The 16,900-nt window shown below is 33.1% G+C and overlaps 1 protein-coding gene across 1 annotated transcript in view; it reads right to left on the bottom strand.

Annotated features, from left to right (window-relative positions):
* LOC121419330 (protein sel-1 homolog 1-like) overlaps positions 1-16,900 on the bottom strand; it is a 56,546-nt gene that overhangs the window by 11,973 nt on the left and 27,673 nt on the right. Inside the window, 1 exon segment of the mRNA XM_041613744.1 lies at positions 7,056-7,178. Coding sequence (XP_041469678.1) covers positions 7,056-7,178 — 123 coding nt within the window.

The raw sequence follows: 16,900 nt of genomic DNA, 5'->3' as shown, positions 1-16,900 counted from the left end.
GCACACATGACCGTTCCATAGGGATGCATACGCACTCACACGCTGGCGATCCGTTGCAAGGACCCCCGTTTTCACAAACATTTGTCGTTCCGAAGCCCGTTCCGAGGACCCTCCTTTTTACAATAAGCCCGCTCCAAGGCCCCCGTTTTTTGTCTTGCCCGCGGCACACCCCCACCACTTTTTTGGTCGAGTGCCCCCCCCCCCCCCCCGGGGTGCAGCACCGCCTTATGTGTCTAGAGTAACTGAAGGGGAGGAGAGAAAAATAAAGAGGGGGGGGGGGGAGAAAGAGATGGCCATTCTTTCATGATATTCAGTGTTACACAAGTAATTCTCATACATGTATACTCTAAATTCCAAGGATTTAAAATTCAAGTTCTAAGATAACAGCCTCTTATTTAACCTTAGTACATTCTAAATTCCAAGGACTTCAAATAAATCCACATCAGCTGTGAATAGTGACCAGCAGAATATTAGATTAAAACCTTCTTGATTTAAATATAAATCTAAAAGATTTGAATTTAAATCTTTCAAAATTGAAAAGTTAATCCTTAAGATTTAAAATAAATTCAAAATTAGGCAGGTCACTATTCACAGCCGATCTGGATTTATTTGAAGTCCTTGGAATTTAGAATGTACTAAGGTTAAATAAGAGGCTGTTATCTTAGAACTTGAAGGACTTTATATATATTTTTAGTATTTAAAACATATGACAATAGAGGTACAGTTTGGAAAAGAGGATTGGGGATTTTTTTTTTTTTTTTTTTTTTAGAAAACAAAAATAATCAAATTTATTTGATTTAAATCAGATTTTTTTAAAGATCAGTTTTGATTTTTTTTTATACAAATTTTTATAATAAGCACAAACACTAAAAATATAACCCTTTACACTGACATCAATTTTAAAATCATACATTTCACTACTAGAATTATTCTAAACAATCTATTTCATAATTAGATCCAGTCCAAACAGAATTTATAGAAAATATTTAAGTCTTGAAGATGCTGACTTTTCTGCTGTGTCTGCATGTTTCTACTGACTGGTTCAATTCAAGTTGAGGAACTGTCTTGGTACATGGAATGCTGTAAAGTTTATCTTTGGAGAATTTGAATCTCTGAGTCATGGAATTCTTCCAAATAAACTGAACACCAACTTTACAGCATTCCATGACTCAGAGATTCAAATTCTCCAAAGATAAACATTTTTTTTTCATGCCAAGGATTGAAGATCATGTTTGTTTGTTTAAACATTAGTTAGGGTGTGCAGTTATTGCATTTTTTTGCAATAAAACAGCAGTTTCTTTACAAAAAATGTGTTATAAATAAAGAAGAAGCGCAATCATACTGAGTTTGATTGATGCAGAATTTCTGTTCTGTAGCACTATGAGCCAACAGTGACTTAAAAGAACTTTAAAAGAGATATATTTTAACAACAAATTGTGACCATAACTCCATTGGTATTTATTTTCTTGTTGAAAGGATCAGATGTTTGATAACAAGGATTAACAATGCAAAATCTGTTGACAAATATTCATCATCCATTTGACATGACAAAAGTTGTTTATGTGAATGATCAAAATAAAAGAACTGCCAACAACCATTTACTTTTATATTTTCTTGAAAACTGTCCTCTAAAACACTTTTGGGTGTTGACATAAAGAACTTATGTCAACTGATGTTGATATAAAGAACTTCGTTTTACTATCAACAAAGTAAAATTTCACAGGGAAATTTTTTTAAAGCCCAGTACAATAGTGGAGTGGGAGTCGAGGTGTAAACTGCATATAGGCTACATGTACATGTACATCTTTGGTTTTGCAAAATTAACCTGTTTTTATTGATCTGATTTCAATTGTTAATGAGTAGATATGAAGGATTTATTCATGTTTTGATGGCATAAAGCTCACTATAATTATTCTTTTTTGTTTGAAAAAAAAAATACTGCCACTTAAGTTACAACCAAAACATTGTCAATCATTTGTACATGTTCCAATGAAGTGATTTAAATCAGTGATTTTTGTATTAAAAAAATCCTAGTGATTTGAATATACATCTTTGGTTTTGCAAGATTAACCTGATTTTATTGACTTGGTTTCCGTGTTGAGTAGATATGAAGGATTAACTTTCTGATGATATAAATTTGATAAAATCTTTTTTTTAATACAAAACGTAAAAACTGCTACACAAAAAATTAAATAATTTGTACATGATTTAAAAAAATCATAGTGATTTATATCGCGATTTGAATTAACATGATTTAAACCAGCCAACCCTGTTAGAAAATTTTAAAAAAAACTCTATTTGTAATATCTGTTCCCTTATTTATCATGTTTGTTTCAAAGGCCATTTATTTCCTTAGTGCAACTATGAAAAAGAAATGATATACGGGGATGTCAAGCTGCAAGAAAATGCACGTCACACAGGAGTAAACTACTGCACAAAGGTACAATAAATTATATTAGAAATTTATTGAATCATTTGCTTGTTATCTCAGCATATCGCAGGGGAAACTTGAAGCATTGTTCAGAGTTCACAAGACTGGACGTAAAAGAATATTCAAAGTACAGCAAAATGCTCAAAGCAGACATGAAAGCAAGCTGTTAATATTGACTAGCCTGGATATTGAAAACAAAATAAAAAGTTTATGAAACACAAAATGTCATTTGAATTCTGTCAGGCATGGAAAGGGTGACTGATTGTACAAATCAACTATTTAATTTGGAGGCTTCTCAAAATTCTGACTAAAAAAGATGAATTATTAGAAGATCATTATGAGTGGGTCTGTGATTTCTTGCTGAATCCTGTATTACAATGTATATTACACTTAAATAACACTGTATTGATGAGCTGAATTAAATCACAAATCAAAAAGCAAATCAAAATTAATCAAATTAAATACAATTGCTAATCATTCAGTTGTTTCTAATTTTCACACATGGTACTGGTTTGGATTGTGTAGGGGTTACATCCATATTATACTTTTTCATAATCTGAAATGGAAAAGGGGAAATGACCTCACATTTTCTGTGACAATTTGAGAAAAGTTTTACACCTTGAATGTAGATTTGTGCAATAGTTAGCTTAGCATTGAATAAAGATTTTAAAAGGAATTACATTGGAGACGCTCTTAGAAAATGCTCTATATTTTGAATTATGCATGAGACACAATGCCTCCAAATACAATAATTCAATGCACTACAATAATGACTGAACTATTAGGAGTTTATGCACCGAAATGAAGCCATATTTGGAAATAATTTGCCTCATAAATGAGCTATCATTATGCCATTTAGAAGATGCTTAGAAGTGGAGGCAACTGGCATGTGCCGGTCCCTAAGCTCAAATCAGAGAAGAATTGGCTAATAGCTCTATTCAAGAAAAAAAGCAGGATATATGCAGGATCTAAAAGTACATGGTATTCACTATTCAAAACCAGAAATAAATGAAAAAGAGGAGAAATCAATTGATTTTTATTTCTCTTCTTTGTTTGTGTATTCAGCAGTATTGATAAAATCATATTAAAGGGGAAGCTATTTTCTCATTCATCAAACAACTGGATCATTACAAAATAAATCATTCAAATTGAATATTTCATAGAAAACTATACAGTGCATATCAATGAAAAGTTATACACTTTGAAAAAGTCCTGGGAATCGAAAATTATACAACATCGGGTAATTCTTTTCACATATATTCTTGGGTTTGGGTCTCATCTATCAAATATAAGAATTTTTAAAAACAATGTTACACTTGAGTGAGCTCTGTCCATTTTTGTAAAGCTCGCAGAATTCAGTTTGTGCAGAAATGCTCATTTTCACGCTGTGTCTAGGAAAAAGGTGAAAACAAACATACATTTCTTAACATTTCTTTTGCATTTATTGTGAATTTATTGTGAATTGTTAAAAAATTGATTTTTTTAAATATGCATAAATTAGCACAAAAAACGTTCTGGACAAAATTTCAAAATTCTGTGCATAAGTTTTGAATCCCCCACCTAGTGTTATCACATAAAGCAAACAGAATTGAAATCGGACTTGAAATGGTGAAGAAGTAGCATTTTGAAATTGTGGACAGACGTCAGACGACGGACGCCACACCACGGCATATAATTAAGCTAATTTGGCCCTTCAGGCCGGATGAGCTAAAAACTATGTAGTAGATTTGATTACTCTATTCTGGTTATATATTTCAGTAATATATTTCAATCGATTTTCAAGAATTAAGAGTATGTTTTATAAATAATTATCTCAATATTTATTAAGGGTTCCAAGCTTTTCAAGAAAACGAATTCCCTGATGTAGTTTAAAAATTCCCTGATAATTATATAAATCCATTCCCAGTTTGTATGTTTTCTATAAAGTTGTTGCAGTGAATTATATGTCTTTTTAGTATAAAAACAATGATGTAAAACTCCGAGTCATTGGTACCACCATAACCAGACATTCAATGGATTCAGTGGTGACATACGCCCTCACGCCACGAACGCTATTTGCTATAAGGTCCAGGCTGCCAGAATGGCGTAACGAAAAATATGCGAAGCTTTGGAACAGATTTCTTCCTTCTTTTTTTCTTGATAAGAAAATGCTATGCCTTGGAGCGGCTTTCTTTGTTCTTTTTCTCAATAAGATAAAAATGTTATGCCTTGGAATGGAAATTTGAGTGTAAAAATGGGAATCCTCTACGCGGCACATACGGCGCATTATAAACTGAGTGCCCCCCCCCCTCCCTGGGCATAGGACGGCTGCATCATTTCAACTGCACTTTTTCAAATGAAAGAACATTTATTGAGCATTGAATTCCACAATAATTGCAACCTGAGCAGTAAAATGCACATACATGTACAAAATTTGGACTCGTACAGAGTTTACAGACGTGTGAGATGTTGAAAGCCATACATGTTCAGGCTCTTACAAAAGAAAGCAATCTTGCAAACAGAGCAGACTACCCAGACCAATATGCTGACTGATTGTCCTTTTACCATTAATACTCTAATGGACACATTTGAGTGATTTCAGCCATACAATCTAGAGGCCATTACATTCATATCTTGCAATATGCTTCCATTTTAAGCTGAAGAGAGAAATGAATACATGCTTGGTCACCCTTTCCATTGGAATCTAGAAGGTTGATGACCTAAGAGTGCACATGTAGAGCTGCCAACAGAAGATTTTAATTCATAATTTTGAGATAAAATTAATGATTTCTTACATGGTAAGCCTCCAATGAGTTTCCTTGAAAAGGAAATGGAACACTGTAGTGTGCAGGCGTTGCAGCATATATAAATATGCAAATCAATGTAAATAATGCACATTAAGATGTAGCAATTTCTGCCACACTTTTTCCCCAAGAATATATCAGGCAATAAGAAAGGTCAATGCTCTACGACCAAAAGATCTCTCGATCCAGATTTGCCAAACTTTAAGACAAATTTGTAATCCAGAAGGTGAAAACTGACAACTTTGAAAAGGAAATGTAAATTTCCTGAAGAGAGCAATATAACATCGAACCGTGCACCAAAAATGATGCACAATATGAAATCAACAGATCTATAAATAATTTATATACAGTGCGTCGCAGAAAAAACGAAACCGAGATTCAGCAATGATTTATTATAACTTAATCATAAATACAATAGACAAATGAGCTACTAATGTAAAGCTTAGAATCTTATTCCTGATTCACGGATGAGTGAGCAAAAACAATTCGAAGAAAGGATGCCAAAAACTCATTTGGCGGGGGGTATCTGAATTTCAAACAGAAAATCACATGACTAAAAAGTTCAATATCAGGTAGGATTGCTGGACTACTGATATCAAGTACCAGTAATTTATCATGTATCTCTACATGTGATTGTATCTCTGTAATTTATTCATTTTCCATCTATGTGGTCTGGGACCTTTGAACCGATGGCAGTGTCATGTGCTGTACACTATTTGAATTTGAGCAGATTTGACAATAAGGAGACACAATCAAATCACAATAGGCTACAACAATGGAAATTCTGTTAGGGGAAGATTCAAACTTTGATTCACATTACAAGAAATTTTAAAAATTCATGTACAAACAAAATACAAAAAAGAAAATAAGTAGGTGATTTCATCAGTTCCTGCACTTGCATATCAACCACAATTTGAAATGTTTTTGAAAGATAAGCAAAACTTTGAAATGTCATATATTTTGTATTTAATATCCAATTTCGAAGAAATTTTCAATGCTAAACTTCTATGATTTTTATCCGTTTTTATTGAAATAAAACATCTTGTTGGTGTGGACGTCCCTTTAACCCTAAATAGACTGGGCTATTTCGACGCCTAAGAAGACTGGGGGGGGGCTATGATCTCGGCTGTCGATCGCGCGATCGCGACGAAAATTGGCACGCGCATTACCCATGGCATTATCTATAAAACTATAACATCAAATTCTGCAAAAAATCTCATGTCTCATTAATTATGCTAATTTATGCGTAAAATCATAAGTTTGCTCTAATTAATAAAATAATGCCCCTGAAATGCAAATTTTTGTTTCAAATACTCTAGATAGGCATCTGATCAAATTGATATAAAAAAAATTCAAAATCACATTTATTTTCTTATGTATTCTATTGTTTTCTAAATTTCTTATGTATTTCTTTGTTTTTTTACTTTTTGTTTTTTATTGTTTTTTCAATGGAAATTGTCGGGGACTTTATTTTGACCATAAAAAATATAAAAATAATTGATTTTAAGCAGTAAAAGGAAAAATAATGATACATTTATGAATTTTGGTTAAGAACACTATTTGCATTGGATTTGTACACAAATTCACGTTTTTGAGAAATTTTGGGTCTGCATGCACTTACAAAATGTTGCGTAATTTTGGAACCGTGTACCCGGGGGTCACAATTTTGGTCTCAAAAGTTGCGCGAGACTTGAAAGTAAAAAGTCAGCGAGCCACGCGGTCAAAAAATTTCGCGCAGCGGATTTATCGCGAAAAATGTTGAGGGGGCTGGATCAGCCCCCCCCCAGTCTTTTTAGGGTTAAAGGGCACTTTATGTGATATATATTTGACATTCAACTTACCTCTTGGAGGTATTCCCAAGAATAGACAGCACCAAGTTTTATCAAAGCCAGCATAACAGGGACATAAGCATCTGGACTGGCCTCTGCAGCCATGTCATAAAAACGCTTTGCCAAATGAATATCCTGTAAGATATAATATCACAATGAATATCTAACAATATATATACAAGGCTCGACATTAGCGGTGGCCCGGGGCCACCAAAAATTCATCTCGGGCAACCATTATTGAAAAAATGTTAAGTTTTGGTGGCCCGAATCGGGCAACCAATAATTTTCAAAGTAGCGCAATTTTTCTCCCGATTTTGCATACATTTATCAACCTTCTACAGTTAAAATTGCAAGCCAATTCGTCATGCGCCTTTTTTGTTAATCTACACACAAATACACACACACAAAGAGTGCATAGTCATGACAGTATGTAGGCCTACCGCTAGCATACAGTAACTATTATTCAGCCGGCCGTGCCGGCTGTCTGGCTGAGCTTTGCATGCATGAAACCAATGCAGCTAGCTGTGCACGAGCAGACTATTCAGACCCAGGGAGCTGCGATACGAAATGTTACTGCTAAGAAATCTTCCCCAGAACTTTGGAAATCTACGTCAAAGTCACATTTTACACCAATGAAATGCCCTTCTACAGTCCATATTACTGAAACCTGATTAATTGCAAGCATTAAAAGGAGGAATTATGACCTCTCTTTTGACTCAAAAAGACCGATTCCCAAATGCATTAATACACATAGGTGAGTACATCACAGTCCCATATGTGCATTTGTATGTATGTTGATATTTGGTTTATTTCGAAGCTGTGTCTCTTTGAGCCAAAAATAAATAGGCCGCTCTTTCTTTCTTGTTTACAAATGACTTCTTAAACCATTCTTAAGGAAGTAAATACTTTGGGAATGCATTTCATTGATATGACATGTGATTTTTTTTCCATCATTTTGTCAAATATAGGGAAGGAATTGTCTGTTTTTTCCAGATAACTTTTGCCATTTTATTTTTTTCTTTCATTTTTTTCAGTGATTTAACCATTTATACCCCTTCCCATTGAAAATACCTGATTAAAGAACATGTTTCTACTGAATAATAATAATTTTCCCCATTTTTTGATAATTTTGTTTTATTTATTTTTCTTAAATTTTCTTTTGTTTTTCTCAAATTTTTTTTTATGACCTGTTCTTTGTTTTTTTCTTTCATTTTTTCTTTTATTTTATGCAAAGTAAAATAACAGCAAGCACGATTTATATACAAGATGTACAAAGAATAGTGGTACGTGTTAGTGATTGCAGAATATTTCAGTTTGTTTTATTCATTTTTAATTAATGTTTTTCTTTATATTTTTCGGGCCACCAAACTTTATTAGTGGGCCACCAAAAAAAATTATTTGAAGGTTTTGGTGGCCCGAACGGGCCACCACCAAAAAAAGTTAATGTGGAGCCTTGATATATATATCTTTAAATACATATTATACACACAAAGTTGATATTGTTCTGCACAGTCAGTCAACAAGAAGACTCAAAATGAAATTAAAACTCTGTAATGAAAGAATTATGAGGCTGTTCATAGAAAAGAAATCATAATGCATGACTTTGAAAAATTGCAAAATTATGATTAAGAGTGCATTATCGATTAATCTTTATTCCCCCTAATCAATCATTCTTGCCTTCATTATATTTCCTATTAATACAATAATTTCAATAATAATTCTTACAATAATTATCATCATAACAATAATTATATTATGTTTCAAAACAGTACCTCTCAACATTAATACTTGATATCACTAAATACAAAGTATAAACTACCAATTCTAATAAATAATGCTCTCTTAGTTTTGATAATGAACTATAAGTAAGTTTGAAAAATGATTTCATGGATTAAACAAAATATCACTGTTCTGGGTAGAATTACAGATGTGAAATTATTATTATAACTGCCACAATTCAATCCTTTGCTTATGTCAATTCTATCTCCTTCTGCTATGAAAGCTATAAAAGTAAAGTTCTTTAATTTTCATATGGAAGAATAAGAATTGGAATTTGAGGAAGAATATTTTCTGTCATTATCTCATGAAGCTGTTAATGCATTTTGGAAAGACGTATTTTATGCTGTTTTTGTTAATACAAGCAGGAAAAAATTATTGGCTTACCTATATAGATCCTTTTTTGAGAAACAATGCTATTCAAATAAGAAATAAGTCTGTATTTTTTTTCAATCGTGGCATGAAAAGGGGATTAAATTTATTAATGACTTGATTGATGGTAAAGGAAATTTACTTAATCATGGCGAATGTGAAAAAAAAATTGTTTTAAAGTAAATTATTTGTCTATTTTTCAAACAATTAAGTGTCGATGTCAAAACTTGTGAAAAGTACATGACTGGAAAGAATGTCAATATATCTATAAAACTTTGCTTGGAAAAACAAAATGTGTTCCTTTGACATGTTCAAAATGGGATCGATATTTAGATGACCCTCCTGATAATATAACAATTGAAAAATACCATATCATTATATTTCATTTTACTTCATATATTGATTTAAGTTATTTTCAGTATAAGAAAGTAAATAGAATATTATTTCTGAACAAACAAGTATATACGATAAAGTTTGTTAAAAATGAAATGTTCATTTTGTAATAGGGAGTTGGAAGATATGGTACACTTTTTTACGAATGTAAATTTAGTAAAAAAAAATATGGAAGAAAACAAAAAATTGGATTCATGAATGTTCTCAGGCACACGTTAAGTTTAGTTTCAAAAATGTAATCACTGGTTTTGATGTAAAAAGAAATGATGCATTGAACAGTTTGGTATGTATAATCAACAGCATTAATTTTTTCAAAAGTTAAATAGTACAAAAACAGTGTTTACATATGCAAAGGAAAAAAATGATTCAATATTATGAAGATGATTATGGAGATATATTTGTTCTATATCAGGTTTGTTTAACAAATCTAATACTAAATGAATGACACTTCATTCTTTATTTACTTGAGAAAATTTTTTAAGTATTATTATTGTTTGTGTTCATTTATCAATTGTGTAATAATGTTTGCTTGAGTTTATTTTGATATTTGACTTAATAAAAGACCTTTGGAGGGCTTAAAAGTTGGAAAAATAAGTTTGCTGGGCTTGAAAATGTGGAAAGTGCTGTTCAGGGTGCTGTGGTTGGCCAGACGTGGTCTGGTGGCTTCATTAATGTATCCATCTCGCTTTGCTTAAAATGTGTATGAGAGTACTGTAAATTCAGAAATATTTGTGGATTTCGCGGCAAGATCGGCGAGCACAAATTCAAAAACATGCAAATTTATGAGCATCTATTTTTAAATGTGATGCATGTTTTGAAACAAGGATCAATTATTGCTTGCATCATTTTGGCAAGCACTCTGTATGATTTGACCTATAGAGGGCAACATTTAAGCAAGCAAGCAAGCTTCAAAGCTTCATCATATATCGTGCACAAATATGTATACATATATATCGCAATAATTTTTTTTTCAATGCGACCATTTTTTACAGTCACAGATCGGTATTTGAATTATGATGTTGTTTGAAATATAAGTTGCTTTTGCTGTTAGATTTGTGAGTGCTCAGGTCTGTTTGACATACAATACCTAGTCTTAGTTTTCAAGAAGTCTTGTTGATCGCTTAGGTGGGTCGATTGATCCCATGCACTTTGAATCGCCGTAATTCCCCTGGTCACTACCTGGTGCTCGGCCCCATACCATAACATGCCAGCAGCACCTCCATTTTGCCTCCCCCGTCAATTGTCTGCCCCACAAAGAGAAGTTGAGCTAAATGTCACAAAAGCTAATGATCGGAACAAAACAATGCTCAATTACGCCACTGTAGAGCTAGAATATGAGCAGAAAATACAATTTTGTTGCCAGAAATGTTAATCAAAACCAGCCAGAAATCGTAAAGAAGGAATTGACTTTTTCATTGTGGAGTGTGCAGCGGAAATTCAAGAACCTGCGTAACTGTTTTGAAGCTGCCCAGCACGAAAAATTAATCGCACAAAATTAACAGCGTTTACAATAGGAGTGTATGCATGTGGTTATGTGTAAGTCATTGGCGGGATCATCGGGGGGGGGGGGGGGGGCAGTCATATGAATTGCTGTACACATGCGTGGCCAAAACATTTCCAAACACCCCCTAAACAAGTGTGCAAAATAACCCCCTAAACAAGCTTTTCATGTGCTTTATTTACACATTTTGACTCTCTAAACACGTTGTCGCCAGAATATGACTCCGGGGAAAAGCTTGGGAAAAAAAAAGACATACCCTAAATACGTTTGGCCCTGCAATTGACCAGTCTTTCAAAACTACCCCTTTTTTTTAAAATCAGTGTTTTTGATACCCTTAATAAGTGCGCACGTGGCCTGTGTCCAAAACTGAAATAAAAAACACTTTAAATTTGTTTGTACAGCAATATATTTGACTGCCCTCCCCTCCCTTTGTCTTTTTCTGTTGGGGCTAGCCTCGATAAGCTTTGCTTTACGAGCCCCGGCCACATTATTTACTAGTGTGACTTCATTATGTTGTACATTTAGTTCTTTTAGGTGTAACAATTTTTCATTTGTATTTCTGTGATTTTCTGTAATTTGAAATGAAACTGTTTGAAACTGGTAACTCTCGCATTCACTTTTACTATGATCCCTTTATAATTAGAAATCTACTTTGAAGGAACTTATTCCTCTCTTCTCCCTGACGGTGGGATTTATACCACTGATCCAGATAAAATACTTTATGGTTTATCAATCAGTGTTTGTAGGCCATCTAAATATCCTCTCTATCTTAAAGTCATGAGGGTGTGTTGTAGTAGCAGAAGCTAAAATAATACTTTAAAGAGATATAATCCACGGATTCAGTTTCTATTTACACAACCCAAGTCTCAATTAAAACAAATAAAAAAATATCAAAGCACACAACTAAATAAGCAATCAAAATGTAAATACAACTGATTCAAAGAATTTTCCCCTCTTTTTGTGGTTTGTTATTCTGACAAAATGAGATTTTTATCAATATACATGTATATGACACACAAAATGCTGAGGCAAATTTATTCACTTAAGTACACTCATATTGCAATTTAAACAATTATTCAAAATGCAACTTACCATGTAATCCCATGGAACTCCCTTTCAACTCCATCATTCAAAATGAGGTTGATGAATAGGAATTATTACAAATCCAGGTCCTCCTAATACAATGTTAATCTTTGCAAGAGTGCAAGAATACCATTAAACACATTTTTCCTATGTAGGCCTTCATGCAAAGCAAAAATACATGACGCATGCAGCCTTCCTTTTTCATCAAATGTAATTAACACTGGAAATATTGATAACTTCAAGGAAATGTTACGGTTTATATAAGTTTAATATGAACCTGAAATTCAGTGGTAAAAAATGTTTCACACTGTTCAGCTTTTGTGTCAGAAAAAGTTGAATACATTCATAGGTTTCAGAAATTGGATTTATAAAACTATGCTTTCAAGGGTAGCTATTTTTTTAACCATCAGACCTAAAGTTGACCGGTTTTGATTTATTTTGATAGGCGTTTTTCCTGATTGACCACTCTCTACCCAGATGTACATGCAGTAAATGCATACCAGGTAACAAGGAATTCCTTGAGCACTCTATCAGGGTAGACTTATACTAAAGTTGGGTATAACAGTGTGCAGTGCTTAGAAATATTGAATAAAGCGCTATAAATGTTGCATGTCATTGACTCGGGAACCCATTATTAATGCCATCAGATTGGAAACGTCTGAGATGTATGAAATGATCTCACACATGTAACTATGTAATTTAATAAAGTATTTATTTTCAATCTCAGCTCACTTACCCGAAATAGAAATTGACCAAATGACATGAAATCATACTCACATGATTAGTCATGCTTATACAATATTTTACCCACGTTTGAACTTGGCAAAATTCAGCCCTTTGTTAATTTCTATTTTACTGGGACTTTGGGGTCAATGAGCTTAAATTTTCATGAAGTTACTTTATAGAAAAAAGTGTATAATGCTATTACATGGTGTCCATGTACAAGCAGCATCGGGATGTTTACATTCGGTCCTAAAAGTCAAATTACAGCTATTAGGTTGACCAACACTTGATACATTATGCACATTTACTTTTTAAGTGGGTAGCAAAACACCTCAGATTTGCTATGCAAAGTTTCAAAAGAAAAAAAAAAGAATGTCATACTGTCCATGTAGCATTGGGAAATGTCACATTTGGTAGACACCGAGTAGCATAGTGACAATTTTTAAATTTTCCTTTGAACAGAAGAATTATATGCAAAGGAAAACTGAGGTACATGTATTTACAAGTTACCTGACTTAAAGGACAAGTCCACCCCAACAAAAACTTGATTTGAATAAAAAGAGAAAAATTCAACAAGCATAACACTGAAAATTTCATCAAAATCGGATGTAAAATAAGAAAGTTATGACATTTCAAAATTTCGCTTCATTTCACAAAAACAGTTATATGAACGAGTCAGCTACATCCAAATGAGAGAGTCGATGTCATTCACTCACTATTTCTTTTGTTTTTTATTGTTTGAAATATGAAATATTTTTATTTTCTTGTCATTGTCATGTGAAATGAAGTTTCTTTCCTCCCTGAACACGTGGAATTCCATTATTCTAACATTTTGTGCTTCAGGCAAGGAGGTCCTAATCATCAAATTCGTAAAAATTGAAATATTGTATAATTCAAACATTAAAAAACAAAAGAAATAGTGAGTGAGTGACATCATCAACTCTCTCATTTGGATGTAACTGGCTCGTTCATATAACTATTTTGTTAGAAATAAGCGAAACTTTGAAATGTCATAACTTTCTTATTTTACATCCGACCTTGATGAAATCTTCAGCATTTTGCTTGTCTGATTTTTAAGACCAAATGTAACTATCCCGATGCTACATGGAAATAAAAATAATGGTCCATGTTACAGCATTACACACTGTTTTGCTAAATAACTTAATGAAAAATTAGTCTAAATGACCCAAAAGTCCCTGTAAAATGTATGGTCTTAATACAAATATAAAGCCTACAAACAATAAATGTATAGTCAAATTAGTATTGAGTTATGCTGAAATGTCACAATTGTGCTCCAAATTCATGGAAAGACCCAATTATGCATCAATATCTACATGTATGAATATTCACATGGCGTGATAATAATGATAACATATCGAATCCAAAAAAATTGTCATTCTGAGAGATTTAAGTTGATTTTAAAAGAAAGTCGTTTTGTGAATTGAAACAAATGGGGAGAGGTCCAACCTGCATCACAAGGTTATGTAAGTACTTAGGCAGATAATATGAAATCCCCATACATAGTAAACTTTTTATTTAAAAGATCCCGATTTCTCATTGCTCACCTCAATTTTGTTCATACTTTTACCTACATGCATCTAATTCTCTTTTTTTGCGTGATTTCTTTCCTTTTAAATAAAATTACACTCGGCCAGATTCTTCTGTAAGTATCAAGTTATACTCCACATCCTATCCAATATCGTATCCCAAAGTACAGCCTACATGTAGTATCCAGTACCTATTAATAACAGGTGCAATAAATTATGACATTTACTATGTTTTTCTTTTTGGAGCACTACTGTTTCCAAATTTATCTGTTTTCATCTCTTAAATTCTCTTGATATAATACACCTGTACCCAGGTATATGGAGGAATGTAAATGATGGAGAGAGCTTAGGTAATGAAAGCAACTTCCATCCGCTCTGCTGCATTAAACAGCTAGGAGCCTGACAATTATCAATACTGTATAAAAATACATATTGACTTCCAGGTTGAAAATAGACAGGAGCTACGAGCAATCCCGCCCTTGTGTGCTTTAGAATAGCTCTGGCAACTGCCTAAATGTCCTAAGTACCAAGTGACACCCAACATGAAAATCGCTCCCGTTCGCGCCAATTCAGTCTCCCATTTACAACTGAATAGCTAGTAGTCAGACAGCCAGGAAAGCGCAGAGCAGTTTTTACTTTTATGCATCGTTGAGTTCTGAAGTGTAACTGAGTGGATTCTTTAGAATCATGCACACGGCACTTAATCAAAATATGCATCGAGTTTCAAACTTTCCATATCCTGGGTTCTATTTTTCAAAATGGTGCACGGCACCGGCGCCAAGTCTCACCGTTGCTTTGAAAGTAAAAATTTTCATTTTTAATTGGATTAATTTCGAAGATAAAATCCTAAATTTGCACGAAAATAAGGTCGTGAACTCTGAAGAAAATCACATTTTTTTTAAGAGTAATTTTTGGCGACTCCGCTTCTTAAATCTGAACTAAGCCAGTTGGTGCTCTGGAAATGTGGCACAGATCCCGCAATTTTAAGACCAAATGAGGTCTTTCATTGGAGATTTTTGGTAACAGTCAGTGCGAGAGTGTAAGTATTGGCGCTATTTGCAGTTTCATATCCGCCTGTGTTGCGGTGATGATTGATTGTCTGAGACCTGTACCATGTTCAGTGGCTGCGCTGGCATAGGCATAGCTTAGATTGAGTAATAGTTGATATGTGGACATGATGACGTTGACGTGTGATGCATTCACTATTTCATAAAATAATCTTCAAGTGAGTTTTTAAGTATAAAAGGATTCCTCTAAATACAAATTCTGTTCAAATTTGATAAACTTCATTCATGATATTCAATTTGATGGACAAAATTGTAAAGTTAGAACGTCCAATTAATTTAATATACAAGATACAAACAATAAACATGATATCTACATGTAAATGAACATTAAATTTAATAATAGTTGAACAATTAATAACTATGAAGAAAAAGTAAATAACAATTTAATAAACAATGTTTATCATTAAATGAATTTATAAACAAGCAAGACAAACTGCGATGTGAAACCATGTGCTGAATCATGAAAAAAATGGCTCTGGTAAAATGAAAAATGGCTCCCTACAATATAAAGCAATTTCAAGTTTTCAACACTGTTGACTTCAAACACTTTAATACAGTCTAGATATTCAAAGATAGCAAAATCCATTAGCAGGTGATTTGAAATCACCTTTAAGTATACAGTAATGACCATGTGAATAAAATAGCTTTTGAGTGGACAGTCTTACTATTTGCAATAAGGAGCTGAGTATGCAAATTATACCATAGTGATAGAATTTTCAGAGCAGACACCTATAAACGTTAGCTAAATTTTCTTGAATTCTTAATAAAAATATCATCAACTGGATAGAAATTCACTGCACAATGGAAAGAAAATGTATAGCCAATTTGGTGCAAAAAAAGCCAAAACCATCAAAATTCACTTCAACTCCCCTCTGAATACCTTTCTACCATTTTAAGGATATCGTATTAGAGAAAAAAAATATACTACAGTCCAGAGTGACATGAAAGGACTTCAGAGAAGATTATTTATGAATACCTTTTCTGCTACAACATCGGATTCATTTTAATATTAACAAGATTCTCAGTCAACTCTTCTGTAAAAGGCAAGCAGTTTGGGATTAATATGTTACTTACTTCAGATATTCATTATAAAGCATCTGCCATTTTTTTACTATTGATGTATTATAAATCACATTAATTACATCTCTGCATTACCGCCGCCTATAAAATATGCATTTAATGTCCAAATGTCGCAAATGGGGAGCAAAATAAATCATCTTCAGTTGGCAGGGTTTTTTTCTGCCACATGTGAATGCTAGTGTTATAAATTATTCTCTCAATGCTGTGGTAAACAAAATAAGACCATTTGGGGTTGCTTTCTATTGCAGACTATGGATATTCCAATGGCCTTATTGATCAAGAAAGCGAAGGCACATAAATATTTTACAATCTATT

This window comes from Lytechinus variegatus, chromosome 7 (genome assembly GCF_018143015.1).
Source record: "Lytechinus variegatus isolate NC3 chromosome 7, Lvar_3.0, whole genome shotgun sequence".
In the NCBI taxonomy this organism is placed as follows: domain Eukaryota; kingdom Metazoa; phylum Echinodermata; class Echinoidea; order Temnopleuroida; family Toxopneustidae; genus Lytechinus; species Lytechinus variegatus.
Note: the sequence above shows the minus strand (reverse complement) of the source record. Positions and strands in the feature narration are given on the sequence as shown.